General features: G+C 33.2%; 2 protein-coding genes and 1 long non-coding RNA gene across 5 annotated transcripts; all 3 read right to left on the reverse strand.

Moving 5' to 3' along the window:
• Positions 1-10,746: 10,746 nt before the first annotated feature.
• On the reverse strand, positions 10,747-16,366 carry LOC145801964 (uncharacterized). Of its 3 annotated transcripts, none has more exons than XR_014343932.1 (4): positions 16,159-16,366; positions 13,207-13,357; positions 12,855-12,976; positions 10,747-11,110 (listed from the first exon to the last, which is right to left on the reverse strand). It is a non-coding gene; the product is annotated as an uncharacterized LOC145801964 (long non-coding RNA). The 3 variants fall into 3 exon arrangements; XR_014343933.1 differs by having other exon boundaries at positions 12,855-12,963; positions 13,207-13,388; XR_014343931.1 differs by having other exon boundaries at positions 13,207-13,388.
• A 5,912-nt stretch (positions 16,367-22,278) lies between these two features.
• Positions 22,279-25,034, reverse strand: LOC114308096 (uncharacterized). The gene is made up of 4 exons (XM_028253590.2): positions 23,611-25,034; positions 23,434-23,514; positions 23,057-23,162; positions 22,279-22,962 (listed from the first exon to the last, which is right to left on the reverse strand). The coding sequence occupies exons 1-4, from the start codon at positions 25,032-25,034 to the stop codon at positions 22,279-22,281; spliced, it is 2,295 nt and encodes a 764-aa protein (XP_028109391.2).
• A 15-nt stretch (positions 25,035-25,049) lies between these two features.
• LOC145802354 (uncharacterized) lies at positions 25,050-25,937 on the reverse strand. Its single transcript, XM_082895056.1, has 2 exons — positions 25,547-25,937; positions 25,050-25,453 (listed from the first exon to the last, which is right to left on the reverse strand). The coding sequence occupies exons 1-2, from the start codon at positions 25,935-25,937 to the stop codon at positions 25,050-25,052; spliced, it is 795 nt and encodes a 264-aa protein (XP_082751182.1).
• Positions 25,938-26,392: the final 455 nt, after the last annotated feature.

Here is a 26,392-nt window from a genome sequence, read left to right on the forward strand (position 1 = left end):
GTAAGATCGGCGTAGGGTCGAAAAAAAAAATGAAGGGTTTGTTTTTTTTTTATGTTTATTTTGATCGGCGTATGGCTGAAAAAAAATGAAGGCTGTTTTTTTTTATTTTTTTATTTGTAAATATTTGTATTTTGATTTGTTTTTATTTTTATGTTTAAGTACTGAAAAATGAAATTAAAAAGCAGAAAAAGATAAATAAAAATTAAGCTTAATGGCAAAAAAAAAATAATGGAAAAGAAAAAATAATAATAAGAAGAAAATAAATAAATAAATAAATAAAATGAAGCCTATTAGTGAAACGAAAAAATAAATAAATAAAAAAAATAAATGAAATTAAGCCTAATAGCAAAAATAAAAAAAAATCAATGTATGCAAAATTAAATTAAGCTCAAGATGCAGAACAAAAATACATAGTTGTGAATAGAAAACTGTTAAGGATAATAAATGTATGAAGGACTTGACAACATTCAACTGATAAAATGTTTCCATATCAACGTAGCAATACACATATCATTTTAACAAAAATTCAAGTTTCACAGTTATAACAAAACTTTTTAAGTAGAAATCGACATTCCAAGCTCGCCACGAATAAAATTGAAGCGATCCTCGCTTAGGGGTTTTGTGAAAATATCCGCCAATTGCTTATCGGTGTTTACAAATTCAAGTTAAATATTCCCTTTTTGAACATGATCTCTTAAAAAATGATGTCGGATTTCAATATGTTTTGTTCGTGAGTGTTGAACCGGATTTTTGCTTAAATTGATGGCACTAATATTATCACATTTAATAGGGATATGATCATAATGCAAATCAAAGTCCTCCAATTGTTATTTCATCCAAAGTATTTGGTCACAACAACTTCCGAAAGCTATATATTCAACTTCGGTCGTTGATAAAGCAACAAAATTTTGTTTTTTGCTAAACTAAGATACTATTGAGTTACCAATAAAGTGACAAGTGCCACTGGTGCTTTTTCTATCAAGTTTGCATCCGGCAAAGTCGGCATCCGAGTAACTAAGTAAATCAAATGCAACATCTCTAGGATAAAACAGTCACAAATTTTGAGTGCCAACAAGATATCTAAAAATTCTTTTAATAGCACTGAGATATGATTCCTTAGGATTTGATTGATATCTAGCACACATACAAACACTAAATATAATATCCAGTTTACTTGCAGTTAAATAAAGAAGTGAGCCGATCATACCTCGATATTTTGTTTGATCAATGGACCTACCTTTTTCATCCTTGTCTAGCTTAATGGATGTACTCATAGGTGTTCCAACTATTTTTGAGTCATACATACCAAACTTTTTTGAGTAGTTCTTTTGTGTACTTAGCTTGGTTGATAAAAATTCATTCTTTACATTGTTTGATTTGAAGCCCAAGGAAATATTTTAGCTCTCCCATCATGCTCATCTCAAACTAACCTTGCATACACTTAGCAAATTCCTTACACAAGGTTTCATTAGTAGCACCAAATATAATGTCATCCACATATATTTGCACGATAAGTAAATAATCATTTTTAGTTTTAACAAAAAGTGTTGTGTCAATCGTTCCTCTAGAAAAATTATTTTCAATCAAAAATTTACTTAATCGTTCATACCATGCACGAGGTGCTTGTTTCAAACTATACAAAGGTTTTGATAGTTTAAAAACATGATTTGGAAAAGCATGATCTTCAAAGCCTGGGGCTTGTTTAACATAAACTTCCTCATTTATAAAACCATTAAGAAAGGCACTTTTTACATCCATTTGATAAATTTTGAAATCTCTAAAACATGCAAATGCAAGTAACATGCCAATGGCTTCTAATCTAGCAACCGGAGCAAAGGTTTCATCGAAATCAATACCTTCTTCTTGATTGTATCCTTGTGCAACAAGTCCAGCCTTGTTTCTTATAATTGTGCCGGATTCATCAACCTTGTTTCGAAAGATCCATTTGGTACCGATAATGGTATGATCTTTAGGTTTTGGCATAAGTTCCCACACTTTGTTTCTCTCAAATTGGTTAAGCTTTTCATGCATAACTATCATCCAATGTTCATCGAATTCAGCTTCTTGAAAGTTTTTAGGCTCAATCTGTGAGAGAAAAGCCAAATTATTACAAATGTTTCTAAGTGAAGAGCGAGTTTCAATACCTTTTGTAGGGTCAACTAGGTTTAAATCCTTAGGGTGATTATGAACAAACTTCCATTCTCTTAGCAAATCATCATTGTTTCCTCCTTCTTCTTGAGGTGGGAGAATAGGTTATTCAATCTCTTTGTTCAACTTACATGGTTGGTTCTCTTCTTTGTAGATACGTGAATCTTCCACATTTGGTTCTAAATCTATATTATCACTAACAATTTACTTTTGAACAGAGATGTTAGTTTCATCAAATGCCACATGTATAGATTCTTCCACAACAAGAGTTTTTTTTATTAAAAACACGATAAGCTTTGCTAGTTAAGGAATAGCCAATAAAAATTGCTTCTTCAGATTTTGAATCAAATTTACCTAAGTTATCCTTACCATTATTATGCACAAAACATTTACAACCAAAAACATACAAATGACTAATGTTAGGCTTTCTATCATGCCAAAGTTCATAAGGAGTCTTTTTTAGAATAGGTCTAATTAATGCACGATTTAAAATATAACATGCGGTGTGAACGGCTTCGGCCCAAAAATATTTAGGAAGATTATTTTCGCAAAGCATTGTTCTACTCATCTCTTCTAAAGCTCTATTCTTCCTTTCTACTACACCATTTTGTTGAGGGGTTCTAGGTGCTGAAAAATTATGTCCAATACCATGCTCATTACAAAACAATTCAAATTTCTCATTTTCAAGTTCTCTACCATGGTTGGTTCGAATATTAGTAATAATAAAGCCTTTTTCATTTTGAATTCTACGACAGAGTTTTGTGAAAGAAGAAAATGTTTCATCTTTGTGTGCTAAAAACATAACCCATGTAAATCTTGAATAATCATCAACAATAGCAAGACAATAATGTTTACCACCTAGATTAGATGTCCTAGAGGGACCAAATAAATCCATATGCAATAGTTGTAAATGTCTAGTTGTGGAAATATGAGATTTTGATTTAAATGATGTTTTAGTTTGTTTTCCTTGTTGACAAGCACTACAAAGATGATCTTTTTCAAATTTAATTTTCGAAAGTCCAATGACCAAATCCTTTCTCAAAAGTTTAGCAATTAAATCCATATGAACATGACCAAGTCTTCTATGCCATAACCAACTATTTTCATTATTAACATATAAACATTTAACATCACTAGCATAGAGATCATTAAGATGAAAAACATAAACATTATCGTGGCGATTATCAACGAATAAAGCTTATGATTATTTGTGCTTTCAATTGTGCAATGTGATTTATCAAAAATAACTCGATTACCTTTATCACATAATTGACCAATACTAAGTAGGTTATGCTTAAGTCCATCGACAAGTAAAACATTTTCAATAGAAGGGTTAGGAGAAATACCGATGCTACCAATATTGTTGATTTTTTCTTTCTTATTGTCTCCAAAAGTAACAAATCCTCCATATTTGGATGATATTTAGTAAAGAAGGATTTATCTCTGGTCATGTGTCTAGAACATCCACTATTAAGGTACCATTTTCCTTCTTTAGCTTTGGACTTAAAGCAAACCTATAAGATGACAATCAAGTGTTTGTTTTTGGTACCCATAGTTTCTTGGGTCCTTCTTGGTTAATTTTGTTAGATCCCTTAATAATCCAAATTTTTTTAATTCCCATGTTCATATTCTTTTTGAATGGACAATAAGATATATAATGGCCTTTCTTTCTACAATAATGACAAGTAATATGAGGGTGTGTCATGAGAGGTGCCTTTTCAAAAATTATATTGAGATTCTTTTGTTTCTTAATAGGGTCATATCCAATACCCGCTTTATCAAAAAACATCTTTGATTTCCAAGAAGCATGTTGAGATTATCTCTATCTTTTATAAAATTTTCAAGTATTTTTGTTAAATCATCAATATTATTTTTTAAAGTAGTTTTCTCATTAGAGATAGTATCAAAATCATATTTCAAAATAATTTTTTCTTTCTTTAATTCTTCTACATTAATAGATAAAGATGCAACAGATTTCTTCAACACATTATTTTTGGCACAAACTTTTCTAAATTCATTTGATAGTTCATGGAATGCACTTTCAAGTTCTTCATAAAGAGTAGTTACCTCATCTTGAGTAGAGTCTTCATCTTCAAGAGTCATGAGACATAAATTGGCTACTTCATTTTCAATTTCATCACTTGAGCTTTCATCTTCACTTTCTCCCCAAGCTGCTACCATGGCCTTTTTGTTTCTTTTGTAGTCTTTTCCATGATTCTTCAATTTTGGACAATCTATCTTCATATGTCCAGGTTTTTTTTACTCATAGCAAATTATATGCTCTTTCTTGTTATCTTTGTTGTACTCTTTCTTAAAAGGTCTTCTTCCTCCATAATTGTTTTTCTTGAAGTGCTTTTTGAGATTTCTACTAAATATGGCATAGCTTTCATCCTCACTGGAGTTTTCATGTTCTTTTTCATTTGATGAAGCTTTGAATGCAATTCCACTTTCCTTTTTGTTTTCAACATCCTCATGTCCTTTCATGGTGATCTCATGAGTCATAAGGGAACCCATAAGCTCATCTAATCCAAGTGTGGAGAGATCTTTGGCTTTTATAATGGCGGTGACCTTTGTTTTCCAATTCTTTGGTAAACACCTAAGAATTTTTCTTACCAACTCACTGTTAGTATAAGTTTTGCCAAGAGATTTCAAAGAGTTTACAATTTCAGTAAATCTAGTAAACATACTTGAAATAGATTCATCAGAGTTCATTTTAAACAATTCAAGACTATGAAGCATATCAATACGAGATTCCTTTACTTGGTTCGTACCTTCATAAGTTACTTCAAGTTTGTCCTAAATTTCTTTTGTCGAATCACAACTTGAAATTCTATTATACTTCTTCGAGCCTAATCCACAAACAAGGGTGAGTTTGGCTTTAGCATTGGCTTGCAATAATTTGTGATCCCTCTCATCACATTCATCTTCAGTTTTAGGTACACTAATATTGTCTACTAATTTGGTAGGAATTTTTGGACCTTTGGTGACAATAATCCGCATGGCATAATCAGCGGCTTGTAGGTATAGGGTCATCTTATCCTTCCAATGACTATAGTTGTTTCCGTCAAACAATGGTGGCCTAATTGTGGCTTGTCCTTTAGCTAAGGTTGCCATGGATCGAAACTCCTAGATTGTTAAATCTAAAACAAGAGTCTGGACTTTGATACCAATTGTTACCCAAAAGACAACTTAAGAGGATGGTGAATTAGGTTTTTACAATTAAAATTAATAATACCCTAATAAAAATTATGACTAGCACAATAGATAAATATAATCAATGAAATGAAAATAATTAAAACAAATGTCTTAACAACTATGTCAGTTAATGATTTTAGCACAGTAAAAATATGAAATATAGCTATAGCAATTTAAAATAAAGAGATAAGGGAGAGAGAGGCAAACAAATTTATAGTGGTTCAGTATCAACTTGACCTACGTCCACTCCTCAAGCTTCACTTGAGAATTTCCACTATCTTCTAGCTTCACAGGGATGCTAGCAACCTCTTTACAAATGGAGCAATCCTCCACGGATTTTACACAAACTTCACAAGCCTAAACCCTTACAAATCTTAGGTGATTCACAATCACTCTCAAGATTTCAAGAACACAGTGTTTGCAACACTTTTACAAGATGAAATGAAAAAATGCTTTCGAAGAAAGCTTACAATAAATATCTCTCAAAGATAGACATATAAAATGAAGCTTTGATTTTTCTATAAATCTCACACAGGAAAGATGGGCTTAAGGCTATAAGGCTCAGTGTATAATTTCTGAGAATAGATGTGAGTGGTTATAGATCAAAGAATATTTTCAGGTTTTTTTGTAACTTGTTTACATTAGAGGCTTTGGTATATATAATGAAATTATAGTCGTTTATAGCCGTTGTATTCATTTGAATTTATAGTCGTTTATAGCAGTTGTAGTCATTTGAATTTATAGTCGTTGTACTTCCATCATTACCAATTTAAATATCTTCCACTCCATCATTACTAATTTGAATATCTTTCACTTGAACCTTTTGAACCTTTTGACCTTTTAAACCTTTATAGCCATTTATAGCCGTTATACTTCCATCATTACTAATTTGAATATCTTCTGCTTGAAACTTTTGGCCTGCTGCTGTGTTGGGCTATTTGAACCTTTGCTTTGGGCTGTTTGAACTCCTGATTTAATCAAATATTAAATACATTCTAACAACATTTAGGATAAAGGTTTAGGTGAGAAATGATGGGACAAAATAAATTTTGATTCTATTTTTCTCTTTCAAATAAATCATCAAAATAAATTTTGGATTCTATTTTTCTCTTTCAAATAAATTAAAACATAATTAAATAAATCATCAAAATAAATAAGTCTAACACATTTGATGGTGTAGAGAAATATGCTTTTGCAGTGGGATAACTATTGTGGTGACTTTGTTTTCTGGTACCTTGTTTCGTCCCCCTTTTTTTTTCTTTGTTGTTGATTGTTTTGGTATACAATGTTGTACTCCTTAAAAGAGTATCCTGAGAATTACAAGCAGATCACTCAAATGTGTGTAGATTGTTTTTTGACGTGGCAAACAAGACTTTGGGAAGATAGGCAGTTGTCAAATCCGGTGAAGTTTGTTCCTAGGTACGAGGAGCAGAGGGCAAAAATATCAAAGCTAAGGTGCCTGAACATGAGGGTTAACAGAGGTAACAAATCCTGTAGAAGTGTTAGGATAAAAGAGTTTGAGTGTTTTTTAAAAAATGGAAGAAGTAGTAAGCAACTAGTATCGGACTCCTCTTGTGTATTAGAGGTCAAGAACAACGGCAATCAGTGGATATATGCGTAGTTACCGTGGTCGTACACTTATTAGGACGGTGTATGTTCGCAGACGGTATGTGTAGAATATTTCTTGATACATTTAAAAAAATAAGAGATGAGTAAGGAAGTTACAATTGTATAATGAATAATTAAGGGACGTTACATTTGACAACAGATGTGTAGCGAGATTGCTGAATGGGATTGAATTGGGGAATAAAAGATGTGATCATCAATCAGACAAAATCGTGGTTGAGGGCATAAAATTAATTAGGAATGTTCAATTGGGACAAGACACAAAAGAGGAAGATGTGGTGCATCACGTTCTTTTGTTCATTATAAGTGATAATAGTCCATCAGATTCTATCCCCACACCTGACTAGATATTTATTGGTGTTGGTGAGGGTAATCCTAAGACCTAGATTGTTGATCCTGATCAGTCCGATAGGTTTCGTATGCTGAAGAAAATGAGATTCAAGCTTGTCGGTGGCAAGGACAAAGAGTATGTTCGACACGGCATAGAGGTTGTGGATCTGTTTTGTCCAGTGGATGTTCGGACGGACTACAAGGATATGTTGTTGGGAAATGTGGGGAGTATTTTAGTGGTTGCTACTGTTAGCAGAAAAGAATGCAAAATTACTTTAAGGAGTCAAATGTATTTTAAAATTGTTTAGAATTGTTTTTTTATAAGCAATTTTATTTGTAATGTTTAGGTGGTTGGAGGTTGACGATATAAAAATTAGTGTTGTTGAAGGTGTTTCAGCAAGTGATTTCAGTTGTATTGAACTTGCGTTGCCTAATTTATTTTCTCAGTTGAGGTTGAGATACAAACAAAAGAATATTAAAGTTAATAAAATATTAATAAAATATTTCTCCTTTTGCGTGCCCAATGCAAGTGGGTTAGTCAGAGTAAATGTGTATGATCAGAGGTTAGGTCGTAATGATAGTGTCGTATATTCACTGCTAGCAACTCACATTGCTTTATATGAGAGGCAGATTGAGCGTGAATATATTGCAATATTTGAGAGGGTCAAACATGCTCTTCTAAGGGATTTAGAGATGTTTTCAAACCGGTGTAATTGGATGGGTCTAGGGTACATGAGAAACTATTTTTATCTTCGAGTTGATGCCTCTATGCTAGCTCTTTTGAGTTTTTAGTGTAGAGCTCCCACATGCCGGTGTTCTCAATTGTCGCATGGTACATTAGCAAATATGAGTTTGTTCGATATTTGGGCAGATTGAGATAGAGATAGAGATATGGTACTGTCATGCCAATCCATGTGTGAATGAGAGATGTAGAAAATCAAGTCGGGTTTCGGACCTGGGTTTGGGTGCCCATAGTGGCATGACCCTTTAAGTGACCCTGTCAGTTTGAGAATAACCCACAATCTCATCTCCTGGGGAGATATAGTTATGGGTGGTTACATCTCGCTCTTTATAATCACTCATACGTATTACGTATTAGATTATGGGTTTTAACCGAATAATTTTCCACAAAAAAAAAATCTCTCTCTAGCTCTCTACCATGGGAGAATAACTACACATTTGTACTGTGAATAGTGTGTGTAGTTCTCTAATAGTTTTACCCCACTATTGGGAATTGTTTGAGTTCATCAATGGAGGCACTACAAAAAAATCAAGATTTAGTAGCAGCCAAAATTGTCGCTAAAAGCAGGAAAAAGCGTCGCTAAAAACTAGAACACCTTGGCCCGTGGTTGCAATAGCGGCAGCCAAACCGCCGCAATAGCCCCGTCAACAAATCCTTATACTGACGTTTTCCGTAAACGCTAGTATAGTTATCTTTATTGCGACGGTTGATGTAGTGACAGTTATAAATGTTGCTATATCTTGAATTTACCAATTACTTGCTAACTTTATAGCGACGGGTCTACTGCCACTATATCCTTCACTTTTGCGACATTTTGTGAACCACTGCTAGATTTTGACACTATTCCATCAGTTTTACAGTGTCGCTATAGCCATAGAATTCATTTTGAATTTTATTTACAGCGACGGTTATTAACCGCGGTTGTAGGCTATTTTTTTTTTTGGGGGGGGGGAGGGGGGAGGTGAATAAGTCATAAATAAAATGACAAAAAACTACAAGATACAAGGGGTATACCCTAGAAACTAACCAACTATACAAAAACACATAAACGAAAACACAAAAAAAGACAATGTAGACAGCGAAAACCATCATGTTCACACACCGCATAAGCAAAGAGCAAATAAGAGCAAGAACAAGGCAAACAAGACAAAAAAAAAAAAAAAAACCTAAGAGCAACATAACCTGGTTATACTGAAAAGATCCAAACAACAAGAGAAACTAGAAACAAAACTCAAAAGGCCATATTACAGAGACAATTTGATTAAAAAATGATCAAAACAGACACCATAACCCCTAAGACAGCAGACAATAGCAAACTGTGGGCAAACTGTTGACAGTAAACACCAGCCATAGCACCATGCACCAGTAGCAATGACACCAGGCATCAAAGCAAACAACAGCAACCAACAAAAAAGCCAACAACCTATTCACATTATATATCTATAACAACACTATTTTATTCTAATGACTCAATACTCAATAATTGTAAAAGGTAAAAGTGTCTACATTTTCATAATCCCAAAATATCCAAAACAACTTAATTAAAAGGTTCATTACATAAACCTGTAATACAAAAAAGATCCAATGTTTCTAGCAAACTAATAGCCCACACCATAATCCAAAAGATAAACTTGACACATAACAATAGTACTCAAAAGTATTACTCATGACGCCATTTTATAAAGACCTCCATGAAAAATGTTCAAATCGAGAAATGACGTCCATTGTTTGATACTTTCATATTGTCTTATTTCCTGCAATAAAAATAATTGAATGAGCATAAGTATCATTTTCAATTTTAAAATCTATAAAGAAAATTATACGATCCAAACGAACTGTAAATCCTACGAGTTGTAAAGTTCTATGGTTATGGTGTAACATTAAGAATTGGTGCAAAGACAAGAGTATTGAGGTTAAATAAGTATTTTAAAAAATAAAATCATTGACATTAGCAAAATTAGTTAGTTGACCTAAGGTTAAGTAAAAGAAAGGTATTCCACTACAAGAAGTTGGGTCTTGAATGACGAAATTCTTTTGTCTCCAAAGAGCTAATTTCGTCACTATAGATATTTGTGAGGAAATGTTTTCGTCACCGGTTTCGTCATTGAATGTTTGTCACTAAAAACCACTGTGACGAAAACTAATTTCGTCACCAATGAAATTACTTCAGTGACGAAATTTTTTGTCACCAATAAAACAACATTTTGTCGCCAAAAATTTTCATTTTCGTCACCAAATAGTTATTCAATAACATATTTATAACTTTAGTTGACGAATAAATTTGTCACACATGTTGATCGTTGATGAGGAAATAATTTCGTCACAGTAAGATGTAAAGGTGAGGAAATTCTTCGTCTCCAAAAGTCATACATGGGTGACGAAATATATTTCGTCACAAATATGTATATATATATATATATGTATACGTGACGAAATTTTTAGTCACCAAACAACAAAATCAATGAAAACTCTCATATATATGCTACAATAAATTGTCACAAAAAATATTTATTAGCGACGAATAATCACTTTGTCATAATAACAAGTACAAATGACCAAAAAATTCGTCACTAAACTTGTTCTATATTTTATATTTCAATTTAAATTATTATTTCACAAATATCCCTGCTCATATCCAAATAGCCTTTGAAATGTACTAAGAAATCAACTAGCTATTATACACCACTCTACAAAAAAAATTCACCAAACAATTTATATTATAAATCAAAATATATCCATCAAACAAATTTAATAATAATCCATTAAGTATAAGAAAAAAACCATCATAGCAAATCCCAAAATGAACTAAGACCATCTCCAATGGCATTTTCTATAATATCATTGCTATTGTTATAATTTGGCAATGAATAGTAATAAATCGCCAAATTATTACAATGGTGTTCCAATTGTCACATGCTATTTTCGCAATTCTAAACCAACTTTCCCTCCAAATCAACACTCGATGTTAATTTGCAACTAGAACTAAGTATCAGTTTTTTTGGGGGGGGGGGAATTTCAACACTTGATCTTCCTTTGCAAGTATGCTTCTAGATGTCACCAAAAACCAATCTGCAAAGAAAATAAATAAGAAAAACATTAACATATTATCAATTACATCTAAACTCATATATAAATAATTTTATTTTACAAACCAATTAAGTAGAAATGCATATAACAATCCCAAATTTCAAAGAGTTGAGGTGATCATTGATGATAAGCAACACGAATAATAGAAGATGCCAAAAGATTATAGGAATACCATTGTACCAATGATGTGTACTGATCCATCACTATAACCAAACTTTATAAACAAGGCTGTGGCAATCTATTATTCCAGTAAGAAAAACAAAGAACAAGTTTTCATATAGGCTGCAAAGCAAGACCAGCACGAAATTTCCTGACCATGTCCACTTGAGAATTGAAGTCCAAATTGACCTATAAAAGCCAAAAATGTGTCCAACATTTCCCATTCAGACACAACTTATAGATTTGTAAGAAAAAAAAATGCTAGTGACTTCAAAAGTCCTGATTTGAGATGACTGGAACACCAAAAATGTATAGTTTCTCACACCTGAACAGTGCATGTCTGAAACATCATGTCAAGTCCAAGAGTGCCAACTTTGGGCATGTAAGTCCTCATAATCTTATATCTTCCCTAAGCCAAAATACTATGTCAGTACACAGATAGTTGATCTTGTATTCATATATCGATGTAACACTATGTTGGTTTTTCTTCTTTTCTTTTTGTGTGTGTGTGTGGATAATTCTGTTGTTGATGTTTGGCGTTTCTACAAATTCACATATTTGATCCATGAAACTTATTAATAATATGAACATTGTTTTAATGTTTTCTCATAATCTAATCTTCTCCTTTTTTTTTTCTTTTTTCCCCCCTTAATGTGCAAATTAATTTAGGTTTGATTTTTCTTTTCAAGCTCAAACCCTACTCATATATGTAATTGAGTTGATTTGAGTTGAGCTCAAGTTTTTCAAGCACTACGCAAGCTGAGCTTGGGCTCAATTTTTTGAGCTCAACTCAAGCTTGAGCTCGACTAATTTCAATTAGCCAAACTCGAACACCCCAAAACTTGGCTCGACTTGTTTGCAACCCCAAAAGCAAGTAAGCTGAAGGAGTCATACAAAACTAGAACAGGAACCTTGATGGGTTAGGCTTAAATCCGGGCTGTGCATGCTGACAGGTATCTAAATTCCTTTTTAGTCCTAACTGATTCAAAATCTATGACAAAGTAATCAATTGTACCAGTGAGTTAAGTCTTTGCAGCCATATGTCCTACAGGTCATAAGCCATGCTCAACTGGTGGTAGTGGGGTAGGAAACTAATCTGCAGCACAAACAACTAGCTCTAATTTGGAGGATACCATAAAGCTGGTCCAAGTAACCAAGCTCGAAAAATTCATCACATCTTGCTTATATATAATAAGTACATCTTCCTAAAATTCCCCCCACAACCTATGATTTAATACATGTCATCAAGCATGTGTTCTTCCTTCAATTTCCTTCAACTCACATGTGATCCTCAAATATGATAAGCTTGGCCTTCCATAACATCATGTGTGATTCATGATACCATCTAGCATAGCTAATAGTTCTTGGTCATCATAACATAGACTTGAGATCAAATCCCACCTTCGTCAGAACCACATAAAAACTAAAAGCCATGATATATCACATACATTCATTTTCTCATAAATCATAATTGAAGAATTACTAACATATTGTATATCAGCCACATGTGTTCATCTATATGCTAAAGTTATGATTTCAGACAAACATGATAAAGATGTGAATTAACCTCAGCACAAGTTTGATGTAGAGTTTCAAGAGGTGCACCACTAAGCTCAAATTAGCCTCCTGGTTTCAATGATATGCTTTTCTTTGCTTGCATGATAGTACTATGAAGTCTGTAAAGTTGCTCTCCAGAAATACACCAAAAACAAAAGGTAAAACTTGATGCATGTTACTTTTATGAAAAAAATTCAGAAAGAACAAGAATGAAATTTTTTTATTGCTTTTGAACCAAAAAAATAGAGCATCATTGTCCATACAGAAGTAATACATGAACCAGAAAACGGTTAAAAACTTTCCAAGTATTTAGATAAATTTTTTTATTTTTTATTGGAAAAACAAGATAGAAGAGTGTCTACCTGTTTGAGTCCAATAATGTTGTCACCCTCCATTAGTTTATCCTTGTCAAATGTCTCAGAAATACCATTGAGCAACTCTGCTATCTGTTTGTACGTCATAGGCCTTAAAGTTTCACTCTCAAAGCCGAATTTTTCATGTTCTGTACCTATTCTGCAGAATCCACACCATGAAGTTCACAATTCTGAACAAGATAGAGAAAAATATTCAATAACCAGTAATTGGATTCCGAAATTATTTTGTGACACCAGAAAATGGAATTGGAATCTGTAAACAAGTCCAGAATAAACATTAATTGATGTGGACAATGGAATTCAATATATAGTCAATTGCAATATTGGAGCTTCATGTCCAGGCAACCAAAATACCTCCTAGGTTCATTTCATTTTTATTAAAGTTATTAGCCAACTATGTGATCTGGTAAGTTAGAAGTTAATCAAAAATAAATAAAAATAAAAAATAAAAAATCAAAGTATCTTCAAGTGCAATATATAACAAGAGACGCGAACAAAAGAAATTACTAACAATTAACAATAGACTACTTAAATTAGTACTGAAAAAAATCACTGTAAACAAATTAATCCCTCACAACAAGTGCTGTGTAGTTGAGTCATTAACACATGATATTTTGTTATATAATTTTTTTAAAAAAAAGAACAGAGAAGGAGGGGGGGTGTGGGGGGGAATGCTATCAACTGAAAGGTGTAAGCAAAGATCAATGCCTATATTTTTATGATGCCTCCTACGATACCCTACCTAATTATTATTTGGGATTTTAGGTTGACTGCTGTGGACTACAACAGCTCTCCTTCTTTATATTAGATGCACAATTTTTAGCTGAAATACAAGCAAATCAGCTATGTAGTGTTATTGTGACATGTAGACAATATGTGTGTAAACAATATCACATCTACAATAGTAAATATCAAGGTCCAACTGTAACCAAGCAACCTGCTAGAGTTATAAAAACAAAAGTAGCTGCACAGTATTGTAATCACAACAAGAAGCAATGGCGATTATTTTTTAAACCAAATTTATTAAACTAATGGAAGTGATCAAAATGACAAAAGCATCAATAAAGGTAAGGTGAAGGAAGAAAACAAGCTAGGAGCATATGGGTGCTTGAATTTCCTCCCAAACAAAATTCCTTCATTCTGTGTTCATATCTAAGGATAAGAAATACTGCTTTGACTTCTACACCATTAATTAATCATCAAAATTTTGAACACAACATAAAAGCAAGAGACATGGAATGCAAGCAAATAAACTACTCTCTGTTATGCAGTAAGTTGCCCCATGAAGCATAATTAAAAAATTAAATTAGGAAGGCATTTAATTTTTCATTGTGACCTGATCCCCTATAAGTTTATCAGTAGCCATTGAATTTTCCATTGTGACCTGACCCCTTAGGGTGACAACTTTGCCAAAAAGTTCAAAAAAGCCATTGTCAAATGCAAGACCAAGATTGACTCAACCATTGCAAAAGTTAAAACTTTCATGTTTTCAATTTTCGTCTAGTTTTGCTCTTCGATGTGAAGCTGAATTTTGGTACATTGAAGAATTTATTGAGTTCTCTAGTGGAGCAGTTGCAGAAGCTTTTTGGCTACGTAAAGGAGTTCATGAAATTGATGAGTGAAGCTGTGAAGCTAATTGGATATGGGTTTAAGTACAATTCATGTGATGATGACAAAACATTTTTGGAAGAGTTAATTAGTCTTATATCTGGGATTTTGGGTATAGAGAAGAAAAGCCATCCACATGAATTCTATTTCAATCTTGAGAAATTGGTGAAAGAAAAAATTAACAGTTTATTAAAGAAAAATTTCAAAAGTTTGGCTAAGGATCCACAAAGAAGAGGCTTCTTTGTTGATTTATGTCTTATTGCTTTGTTAGTTCTCTTGAATTAAGTGTATCCTGGCCTTCAAAAAAAGAAAGAAAAAAAAAAAAGGTCTACTATAATGCTTTGAATCTAATTTGTGCTTTTTATATCTCTACCTAGAGCAGCCCTAGCAAGAACATGGGCCGGCTTTACACCCAGTCTCATGAACTTAGTAATTTAATTTAATTTTTTTTTTTTTGGGTAGAAAAGGTTCTTCATAGAAGAAAAGTTAACATTTAACAGAGTATTTTGTATTTTAATACCCCTAGCACCATCAAACAATTGATAAGAGAAATACAATTCAGCATAATGAAGAATATTATGAGCTCAATGTCTCTGTTAAATTCTTCTTTGGTTAAATAGGTGAATAGCACTTTAACATCTTCAAGAAAACCAAATAAATTATAATCAATCTATTTTTTCATGATGAGATAATTGCAAGAATAATTGAATTTTGGTGCCATTTACTTAAATTACCATTGAAATATTAGTGTAAAGATAATTATTGTAGAGAATTCTAATATACTTGGCAATAGAATCTTAAACTTCACCCTCAGTGATTTGTATTTATGGACAAAAAGAATGACTATCAACAAAAATTACAGAACCTACAAACCAGTTAAATCTTGAATTAAAACATGACTATCAACAAAAATTACAGTACATGGAATTCATTGACCACTGCTCAATGAATAGCAAAAACAGTCATATTGACCACTGCTGAAGGTATGAACCTTCGAATTAAAACATGGAATTCATTATTCATAGCAATCACTGTAAATCTTGTAGGATTTTGGATAAATGACTATCGACAAAAATTACAGAACCTACAAACCAATTAAATCTTGAACGCACAGTTCAATTGAATTCATAGGTTAGGGTTCCAATGAGGTTCTTCCATTGTTGTTTCAAATATTACCCATAATGAAGTGTGTATTTACTTCTTTTTTAAGATGTTCAAAGTTTGTAATTCTTATGAAAATTAATGAGTGCAGATGTTCAATAAGCCAGGGAAATTAGCAACAAAGATAGAAAAAGAGAGAAAATGAGTGTAAGATAGAGAGATGACCCATACCTAAAACTAGAAAAATAGAGAAATAATTGAATACTACTCGAAGCGACGCGGACAGCGCTGTCGATTGCTCGGAGAAGAACGAGGGAAACATCGGTAGCGGCACTGAAGGAGGAGAACGAGGTGAATGAGGAAAAGGGGCGTTGTGTTTTGCGAGAGAGGGATGGGAGGAAAACTGATGAACAAAAAAAACAAAAAAACGAAAGAAAAAAATGGGTTTGAGAGGGGGGGGTGTTGGGGGGGGGGGTTGCGCGAAATTAGCAGTCTACTTTTTTTTTTTTTATTACCATTTCAATTTGTCAAAATTTTTCCTCTAAAATCAGTGACAAAATAATTTTCTCACTAAAAGGTCTCAAAATATTAAAAATTATTAGTGATGAAAATATATTTCTCACCAAATGATCTTAAAATATTTAAAATTAAGTTTCTCAAAAAAAAATATATATAAAATTATTTGTGACAAAAATATATTCCTCACTAATAAATATATAATTGGTGACAAAAAATTTTATCACCAAAAGTCTCAAAATTTTGGCGCTACTAAAAAAAATTAGCAGGAAAACCTTCGGTGACGAAATTTAATTTTTCCTCACCTAGAAAGAAGTATTTATTGACGAAAATAAATTGTCACCTATTATTTTTATTTTTTTATTATATGTGACAAAATTTTGTAATTCCTCACGGATTATTCTTATTTAGTGACGAAATTTATTTTCTTCCCTACTTTTCGTCACAATAGATTACTTTTGTTGTAGTGTTCGTGGGGCAGGTAGAACATATGTTTCTTTGCATGTTCCTTACAAGTTTATTTTATTCACTTTGGTTGATTCTGTACCTCAATCTAGGTTGTGCAAGGCAAAAGGAAAGTCCTTAAAATTTGAAGTTCCACACTTAATGGAAGAAATGTTTTTGGTGGATGGAAGACTTGGAACCCCCAGAATTTGTATTGCTAGATGAGCCTATAGGAGTGCCAATCAACCGAGCCATTGGATTTAAGAATGAGGCATGATGTAATAATTAAAAGTATATTGGACAGTGGACGTACAGAGGATTCAAGGACAGAGTATTCCATGTTGTAGAATTTATCTATTTAGTTTTAGTTGAGTAAACAAAGGATCCTGGTCCATAATAATTGATGGTTGATCTGATATATATAACAGCAAGCAATTGCTCTTACTTTAATTTTCCAAAACTAAGAAGTAAAACATAAATATATTACCAAACTAGAGAATTCAGCAGTAAGCTTTCAGCAGGAAAATACTATTCTTCTTAGTCTGTCATTTGTGCCTTCTTTCTACTAAAATGGAGAGGGAGTAGAGTTCAAGACATGAACATGCTTTTGAAGGTGGTGAGTGTGGAACTTGTTGCCAATTCTGTTTTTCTATATGTGTGTGTGTAAAGGTATTTGTTTTCTCTTTTTGTCCAAAAAAAAAAATTGAATTGGTTCAACTCATGTTCTCGGAGTATGTTGCCTCTGTGATTGTTTTTAGGCAAATAATTTAGGCAAGTTCAATTCGGTATTTAGAAACTTATTTTTAACTCTAAAAACTCAATCTCTAAAAATAGTGTGCAATGTACTAGCAAGGGAATTAGTTTCAGCAAAATGGTTCTTAAAAAAGCAAAAATAAAAATAAAAATTTCAGCATAGTTACCAGTTTTTCGTGGAAATTTCTGAATGAAGACATTCTGTTTGCATTCATTTTTAGTAAAATGCAGCAAGTAGCAACATAAAATATGTTATTGATACACAAGAATTAAAATAAAATAGTTGGCTCTTAGAGGTTTGTGGTTTTAGACGTCAAATGGTTCCAAAGTATGATATAGATCTTATTCTTGTTTGTGTTTCAAATCATCCACCTACCTGAAATTTAAAAACATCTGAGTATAAATTCTTTAACAACATAAATGCTGGTTTATTGTTAATAATCACTCTTGTCAGTTATACAAGACTGACTTTCTGTTAGTTTGAGGTGAATGTGAAGTCAACTTGCCAATATTAGCAAAATTTTGTTCGATTGCCCAATTCTTTATTCACTGGTTTGTTTGGTATTTTTACGGATGCCAATAAGGGAAGCAAAGTAGAGAAGTCAACCTATCAAATCCCAATTTTGTCTAAACTAACTAACAATTTATTGGTAAAGAAGTCATTAATAGTGCTTCTAAATTTGGGTCAATGTATGTGTATTATAATGATGACTTACCCCGATTAGAAGGTTGCATTTCATGACTCCCAAAAGAGGATCTTTGATATGTTTGTAGAGAAGCTTGGTCCGGAATGCCACTAGATCCATCTGTCACCTAATTTATACAATACAATTTACACAAGTATGCATAAATTTAGAAAAGGATAACATATGATAAATACATCATATAAAAGAATATGTTATATGTAGTTATACCTGCAAACCACTAGAACTATGTCTCTGACTCATCAAAAATGGTACTTGCTCTTTTAAAGAGTTTATTACAGCATCTTGAGCTTGCAATTGAATACCTTGAGTTTGCAACTGATCACCTTGAGTTTTTAGTTGTTCCTTCAACTCAATTATAGTGTCTTTGTCTCTTATTCTCTCTTCATCAGAAACCATTCTTAAGTGGTCAAAACTATTACACATGAAGCCATGCTTGGAAGGAGTAGGCCCAAATCCTAAACCTCGAACACGACCATGATGCTCTTTACCCATCACTTGAGAATAAATATCATTTGGTGACCAAGATATACGGCCACTAACATTTCCTTCAGAGCTACTTGGTTGTGAGCTCATCAAAGCTTCTAGTTTTTCCTATAGATAAATTGGGGGGGGGGGGAATAAGAAGACAAAGTGATTGTTTGCCACAAACACATTAGAATTTTGAAAATGTAACTTATTAAATGGGCATACAATTTTTGCAGCTGCTGCTTCATTGACTGGTGTCCCATCCTTCCTTTTGTGAAGCGGTATATATAATTTTGCTCGATCTAGTGCAATCTTATCTTTTTGCTCCTATGTAACAATCATATCGTTTCAAAATGAATTTATAATACAATGTGCTAACCAAATTCAAAATATAAAACAAGGAATGAAGTTCGAAATACCATATCATATGCATGTTGTGGATAAGTTTTAGATCCTGCTGTATGTGCATGTGTTTGCTCTCACCGGCTTTCCTTATTGGTTGTACTAAGTTCCTTCAGTCATAAATGCATAACAATATGTTTTAAAAAAATGATATAATGACATTGTATTATTTGATATAAAACATACATCTATGCATACCTGTCCTTTCTTTGAAAACCAATATGCGACAAGGTCAGCATAGTGGTCACGGTTAACTGTTAAAGGCGCAGTAGCTACTATCTGTGATGCTGTCTTTGTCTCATCATAGTACTTTGCTTTTAAACTACATTTCCAATTTCTCCATTTCTCTCCCATTGACTTCAATGTTCGATGCCGAATCATATCCCTTCTCTCATCTTGAGGAATGGCAAGCTTGGACTACAATTGTATGCTTTTTCATGTTATGAACATTCTTAAAATTATCAATACAATGATATAAACTAAATTTGCGCATTTCTTTGCCTAATTCTCATATTTTTATTTTTACTTCAACTATATTAGCATGGAAGATTGTCTTTTTCACATGCATATGATCTCTCTTATAGTAGAATTATCACAAAATACTTGTAGTTAGAAAATTACCTCAATAATATTCTAACAATCTTCTTTATACTAATCTGACACTTCATGCCAATTCTTGTACTTAATTGGGCATAAGTGTGGCTTCCTAGCAATGGTGCCTATGAAGCGACTGAACATACCACCCTCTGTAGAAATAGCCTGCAAATCCTTGTTAAAGGTGAGCATAATGCGTTCTTCTGGAGTCAAATTCCACACTTCAACCATACGTGTAATTCCCCGCGTGTTTCGCTTGGTCAATGCATCTATTGCAACACAACAACGAAATATATCATGGAAGTGAAGGTTGACTTGTAATTTGTACCTCAACTAAAAATCTAATAATACCTGTACGTTGCATTTCTTCTTCCCTTAACCACTCCTCATCTAAATCATCTTCAAACTGAGGGTTAAGCTCTGATTCTTGAGGTTGAGGGTGTGGAACATGTGATGGAGCATGTGAGGAGGGATGTGACCAACTAGGTTGTGAAGGGCCATTTGATCAACTAGGCTGTGAAGAGGCATTTGAACGACTAGGTTGTGAAGTTCTATTTGGCCTGTCCAGCTGTGGAGAGCCAATTGAGTGACTAGGTTGTGAAGTTCCACTTGGTGTATTCAGCTGTGAAAGGTTATTTGGCTGGCTAGGCTGTGAAGAGTTATTTGACTGGCTAGGTTGTGAAGAGCCATTTGATCGCTTGTTCTGGGACTCATTCTCAAGATTGCAAGTTCTAAATCATTTCTTTGCCATATCTGCTAGATAAACAATAGACGTAATTAATCAAACATAAAGATATTAATCAAATTAAATGAGCATTTATCATACAGTTTAGTAGTTAAATGTTAAAACCAAGTTTCATTGCTGAAATAAAAATTGTGTCAGCAGTGCACTGTGGTCTAAACAGTTTTCAAAACCAAAAGCGCTTCTCACTTAATGTTTTCTTTGGCACGGTTCTGTGTATTTTGCAAATTAGGTGGGTACTGTTCTTCTCGGTTGTGCCTTCTTCTATGACATATTTTGGGTGTTCGTTTCTAAGAAGTTGTTCCATGAAAGTGTGATGATTATGGTAAGTAATCCTCTCAATATTGCCTACACTATGCTACAGCATGATTAACTGGTTCAGAATAATATCACTTTTGAGTCTTTAACAGAAATTTGGAACTTTATAGGTAGCTCGTGCTGATAAAAGCGGAGAGGATGGTATTCCAATGCTACTAATTGTCAGCACATCCACCAATTCATTAGAAAGAATAAATAATACATTGGCAGATCAACAGAAAATGACACATGCCAATGACATATTGCAAACTTTTGATAAAAGGAAAGTGGTTGATAGTGTGTCATCAAAGCCCTATGCAAAATAAATAAATAATATATATATATATATAATAATTGAATCGTGAAACATCCATTATATAGAGTGGAAATCTATCCAGAATATTTTGCCATTACCAGAATTAAATAAACACTGTGAACCTAAATCTGAAAGAATGACATAGTACTAAATGTACTTGAGGCCTTTCCAAGTAATTATTTTATATTACCACAAAACTGTTCACAAATAATGATTGAATTGTGATATATTACCACTCTTAACAAAATAAAAGCTTAATAATTTGATTCAATTGTACATCCTAAAGCTCCACAGATCACTGCCCCAACAAACAACAACAACAAAATCAGCCACCAATCACACAAGCATTGACAAAAGCAAGCATAAAAAAAAGAGCAACCTCCATAACAGATCACGCACAGCCATCAGCAGACAAATTACACACCATAAATCACAAAACACATCAGATCACCCACAGCCAATTGGCTACATTCCAATGAAATTAGCAAAACAGGGCTAGACTTAGCTCCCCTTCCTAATACAATAGCATAACATGACACAATAATACTACTACATTCAGATAGGTGCGGACATACATGACTATACTCACCTCTGTTAGACGGGTGCGGACTTCTTTCTTCTCAAGATATGATATACCTACATTCACAAACTAAAAGTTAAAACCAGAGAGAGCATAAAAACAATATTGTCAAGATGCTGATTTTCCAGTCCAAGTTTTTAATAGCTATATTTAACAACAAACATTAAAATAATATAAAAAAACCATCAGTTATCTATTAGAAGAAATATAGATGTCCTCATTAATAATCCATAGAATATACTTCAATGGCAACTAGACAAGTGTCCTGACAAACCCACACAAATTTGAGATCGGATACAAAGTAGCAAATTGATGCAAACACAATCATAAAGAAGAAAACAGATAATTTACCTGGTTTGGCTTACGCTTACATCCACAAGGGGTATGTGATTTAAAAAAAAAAAAAAATGCAAGACATGGGTTGCCATACATATATGAAACTAAAAAATTTGAAATTTATATTCAAAACCAAATAATGTTTCAAAGATTAACATGAGAATAAAAAAATTAAAATCAAACTAGTTGAACTCAACAACTAGACATCCTCATCTAAATCATCTTCATTGATCAGTTGGTTATCAAGTGGAAGTGGTATATTGATTGTCGTTACATCTGTATCATTTCTAGCCCAATTGAGGTTTTCATTCGCATCTACATGAGTGTCTTCAACTATCATATTGTACGGCTCGTTATCATAGTAAGTGTCAACATCACCATCACACAATTCACTAGTACCAACATCAAACACATCCCTCGCTTTTGTTTTAACAATAACCAACCAATTTTCATTCCTTACATCTCCCACATAATAAACATGTGAAGCTTCATATGACAAGACAAATGGTTCATCATTTAACTGTTCTCTAGTATGTATCAAATGCGAAAAATTTACAAGGTTAAACCCATATTCATCTATCTTGTAGCCTTTGCCTGTGTTCACATCAGCCCAATTGCATTTGAATAATACATATTTCAACTTGTCAAAATAATTGAGCTCAATGATATCAAATAAAAGACCATAATACATGGTGCCTCCTTTGGTGGCCACACAAACCCCACTATTCTGAGTTTTCTTCGCTACCTCATAATTTTTAATTTGGAACTTAAAACCATTAACAACATATCGTTTGAATCGTCTAGCTAGAGTGTTTAGGCCTTGAGCAAGCCACTTGATTTCATCAGTAAGTTGTTGCTTTCTTGTGTCATCCATAGCTACAACCTGATATATTATAGGACCCATTAAAATGATTACATTAATCTCTACGCTAAAAATTGTATATGGTAATAGTATTATTTAATAGCTACATACTTACATATGATTTAAACCACTCACAAAACTTTTCCATATGCATCTTATTAAGAACTTCATCAGTTAGACGACACGGACGACTTTGTCTCTTTATATGCTCCTTGTGTTCTCTGTATATACAAACCTAACTTGTGTTACTATTGCAAGTATTAAAATGGGAAACTCAAAATTATTTATACATCATAACTCATAAATATTTCTTATATCTGATATGGTTGAATTTGATCATTGTTAAATAGCACATAACGATGTGCTTGTATCCATGACTTTTGATCAAGTTCGATATTCATTATTGCCCCTGTAGAATCTTCAACATTTCTTAAGGGTTGATTGAATATGGTTTCAACAGATTCCAAATATCACGAACAAAATATGAAGCACTCTTCAGCTATGTATCCTTCTGCAATAGAGCCCTCTGGATGAGCTTTGTTACGAACATAAGATTTTAGTCGTTGGAGATACCTACATGAAAAATAATATAATTATAGATCGACTAGATTGAGATGTCAATGTGATGTAGGTTAAAAACACAAATAGATACAAGTTGTCACGCCTAACCTCTCAATGGGATACATCCATCTATAGTGAACTGGGCCAGCAATTTTAGCCTCAATGGCCAAATGGACGACTAAATGCACCATAACAGTAAAAAATGATGGAGGGAAGATTCTCTCCAAATTGCATAAAGTCAATACAATTCGAGATGCAAGTCGGTCAAGCTCTTCCACTTGCAAGACTTTGGAACATATTTCCCTAAAGAAACAAGATAACTCAATTAGAGGTGAAGCGACTTGTTTTGGTAATGCTCCTCGTAATGCGATAGGAAAAAGTTGCTGCATCAAAATATGACCATCATGACTCTTCAAACCTATAATCTTACGTTGTCGAAGTTGGATACAACGTGAAATATTTGAAGCATAACCATCTGGGACTTTTACCCCTTTCAAAACTTTCAAGAAGTCATCTTTCTCTTTTAAAATCATTGAGAAGCAAGCTGGAGGCAAATATGTCTTATTGGAACTGATCTTTTGTGGGTGAAGTTCACGTCTTATACCCATCTCTTGTAAGTCAAGACGTGCCTTCAAGTTATCCTTTGTCTTCCCATCTAAATTCAACAATGTTCCATATACATTATCAATCACATTTTTCTCTATATGCATCACATCAAGATTGTGACGCAATTTTTGATTTGCCCAATACGACAATGTAAAAAATATACTTCTTTTCTTCCATGGTTGTATCTCATCACCATCCGCTTGTTTCTTTCTTTTTTTGTTTTTTTCATTTGCCTTTGTCTTCCCAAATTTGTAATCAAGGTCTTCTATTTGCATCATGATCTCAAAGCCAGATAGCGTATCGAGAGCTGGTTCTATTTCTTGTTTACCATCAAATGATGCTCTATCTTTACGAAATCTATCATCTTTATCCAAGAAATGCCTATGACCCATAAAACAATATTTTCCTCCATGTTTTAACCATCGAGAATGAGTCTCATAATTACAAGAAGGACATGCAAGAGCACCCTTGGTATTCCAACCAGACAAATCACCATATGCGGGAAAGTCATTTATAGTCCACATTAGAGCTGCATGTATTTGGAAGTTCTCTTTGGAAGATATATCATAAGTTTGTACTCCAACATCCCATAATTCCTTCAATTCTTCAACTAAAGGCTGCATGTACACATCTATGTCATTCGAAGGGGAGCTCGGACCAGGAATAAGCAATGATAGGATGAAAGAAGACCTTTTCATGCACATCCATGGAGGCAAATTATATGGGACCAATATGATTGGCCATATACTATAACTAGTACTCATATTCCCATAAGGGTTAAATCCAACTGCTGCCAACCGCAACCTGACATTGCGAGAGTCAAAGGAAAAATCTACATATCGAGAGTCGAATGTTTTCCAAGCCATAGAATCGGCAGGATGCCTTATTATGCCATCATTTGTACGGCCTTCAGCATTCCATTTCATAGAAGCAGCTGTTTTTTAAGACATGAACAACCTCTGTAATCGAGGTTTCAAGGGAAACCACCGTAAAACCTTTGCAGCCTTTTTCTTTCTCTTTTTAGATGAAGTACTCATATTTTGCTGCAAATCATTCTCATTTGTTACCCACCTTGAAGCACCACAATGACACACTTCATCATTTGCATATTCCTTCCAAGATAACATACAATCATTAGGACAAGCATGAATCTTTTCATAACCAAGACCCAAATCCTTAATAATCTTCTTGGCATCATAAGAGGCTTTCGGCAAATTTGCATCTGAAGGAAGCATATCTTTCAAAATTTGAAGCAACATTGTGAATGAGTGGTTGCTCCATCCATTAAGACATTTCAAGTGATACAGATGCACAATTACTGACAACTTGTTAAAATTCTTGCACCCTTCATGCAAAGGCTTTTCAGCATCTTTCAGTAAGTCATAAAATTTTTGTGCATCTTCATTAGGATCTTTTTGAGGTCATTGCACGCTTGGACCTTGATCAGATGGTTCTGGTAAATTACTTTCTTCTGTATATTCATCCATATTTTGGGTGTGCATGGGAAACACGTCCCGCAACATGTCACGTATATCACCATACTCGGGTCCTATTTCTTCAACATGGCTTTGACTAGTTCTACTTGAAGTCGTTGCAGACATAATTTCCCCGTGATGATACCAACAATTATAACCCGGACTAATTCCATAGGATACCAAGTGATCATGTACAACTTCTAGGGTCAACATGTATGAATTCACACATCTCATACATGGACATGGAATTGTTCCATCATTAGATACATTGTGAGAAGCAAACTCCAAAAATTCTTTAATCCTTTGCATATAATCTCTTGACAATCTACTCTTCTTCATCCAACTCTTATCCATTGATAATTAACTAAATTGAAATACCATGAAACAAAATAAAAAGTTAAATATATTATATAAAGAGTTATCCATACTAACATAAAAAAGCATTACACAATTTAGTGTAGGTACACATAATTGAATTATTTGTATATGACTTTTCCTGTATATACTTTCCTAAAATTGAACTATTTTATATTGATACGTTTCAGATTCATTTGAAATCAATATCTGCAAATTTATAGGATTAGTTGATCTAAGTTTTTTTTTTTTTATGTTTTTTGTTTTTGTTTTTGTTTTCACAGTTCTCATCTAATGAGTAAACAAAACTTTTTTTCTATGAGTTCAGGGTTTTTGATTTACTGTGTTTTTGTACTTTTTGTTCATAAAATTCAATGACATGCTTTCCAACTAGAGTAAACAGTTTTATATTTTAGCACATTATCTTATTTGAGTCACAATCATCTTACTTGGGT

Source organism: Camellia sinensis, chromosome 11 (genome assembly GCF_055761805.1).
Source record: "Camellia sinensis isolate YWXY chromosome 11, ASM5576180v1, whole genome shotgun sequence".
Classification (NCBI taxonomy): Eukaryota; Viridiplantae; Streptophyta; class Magnoliopsida; order Ericales; family Theaceae; genus Camellia; species Camellia sinensis.

What these genes read in the sequence shown, in the direction of transcription:
- LOC145802354 (XM_082895056.1), bottom strand. Translation starts at nt 25,937, where the DNA reads ATGGATAAGAGTTGGATGAAGAAGAGTAGATTGTCAAGAGATTATATG. An exon ending in ACCAGAACCATCTGATCAAG is followed by an intron (nt 25,454 to 25,546) that starts GTCCAAGCGTGC and finishes CTTTGCATGAAG; the next exon opens with GGTGCAAGAATTTTAACAAG.
- LOC114308096 (XM_028253590.2), bottom strand. Translation starts at nt 25,034, where the DNA reads ATGAAATGGAATGCTGAAGGCCGTACAAATGATGGCATAATAAGGCAT. An exon ending in TGGATGTATCCCATTGAGAG is followed by an intron (nt 23,515 to 23,610) that starts GTTAGGCGTGAC and finishes TTTTTCATGTAG; the next exon opens with GTATCTCCAACGACTAAAAT. An exon ending in GTGAGTGGTTTAAATCATAT is followed by an intron (nt 22,963 to 23,056) that starts GTAAGTATGTAG and finishes ATAATATATCAG; the next exon opens with GTTGTAGCTATGGATGACAC.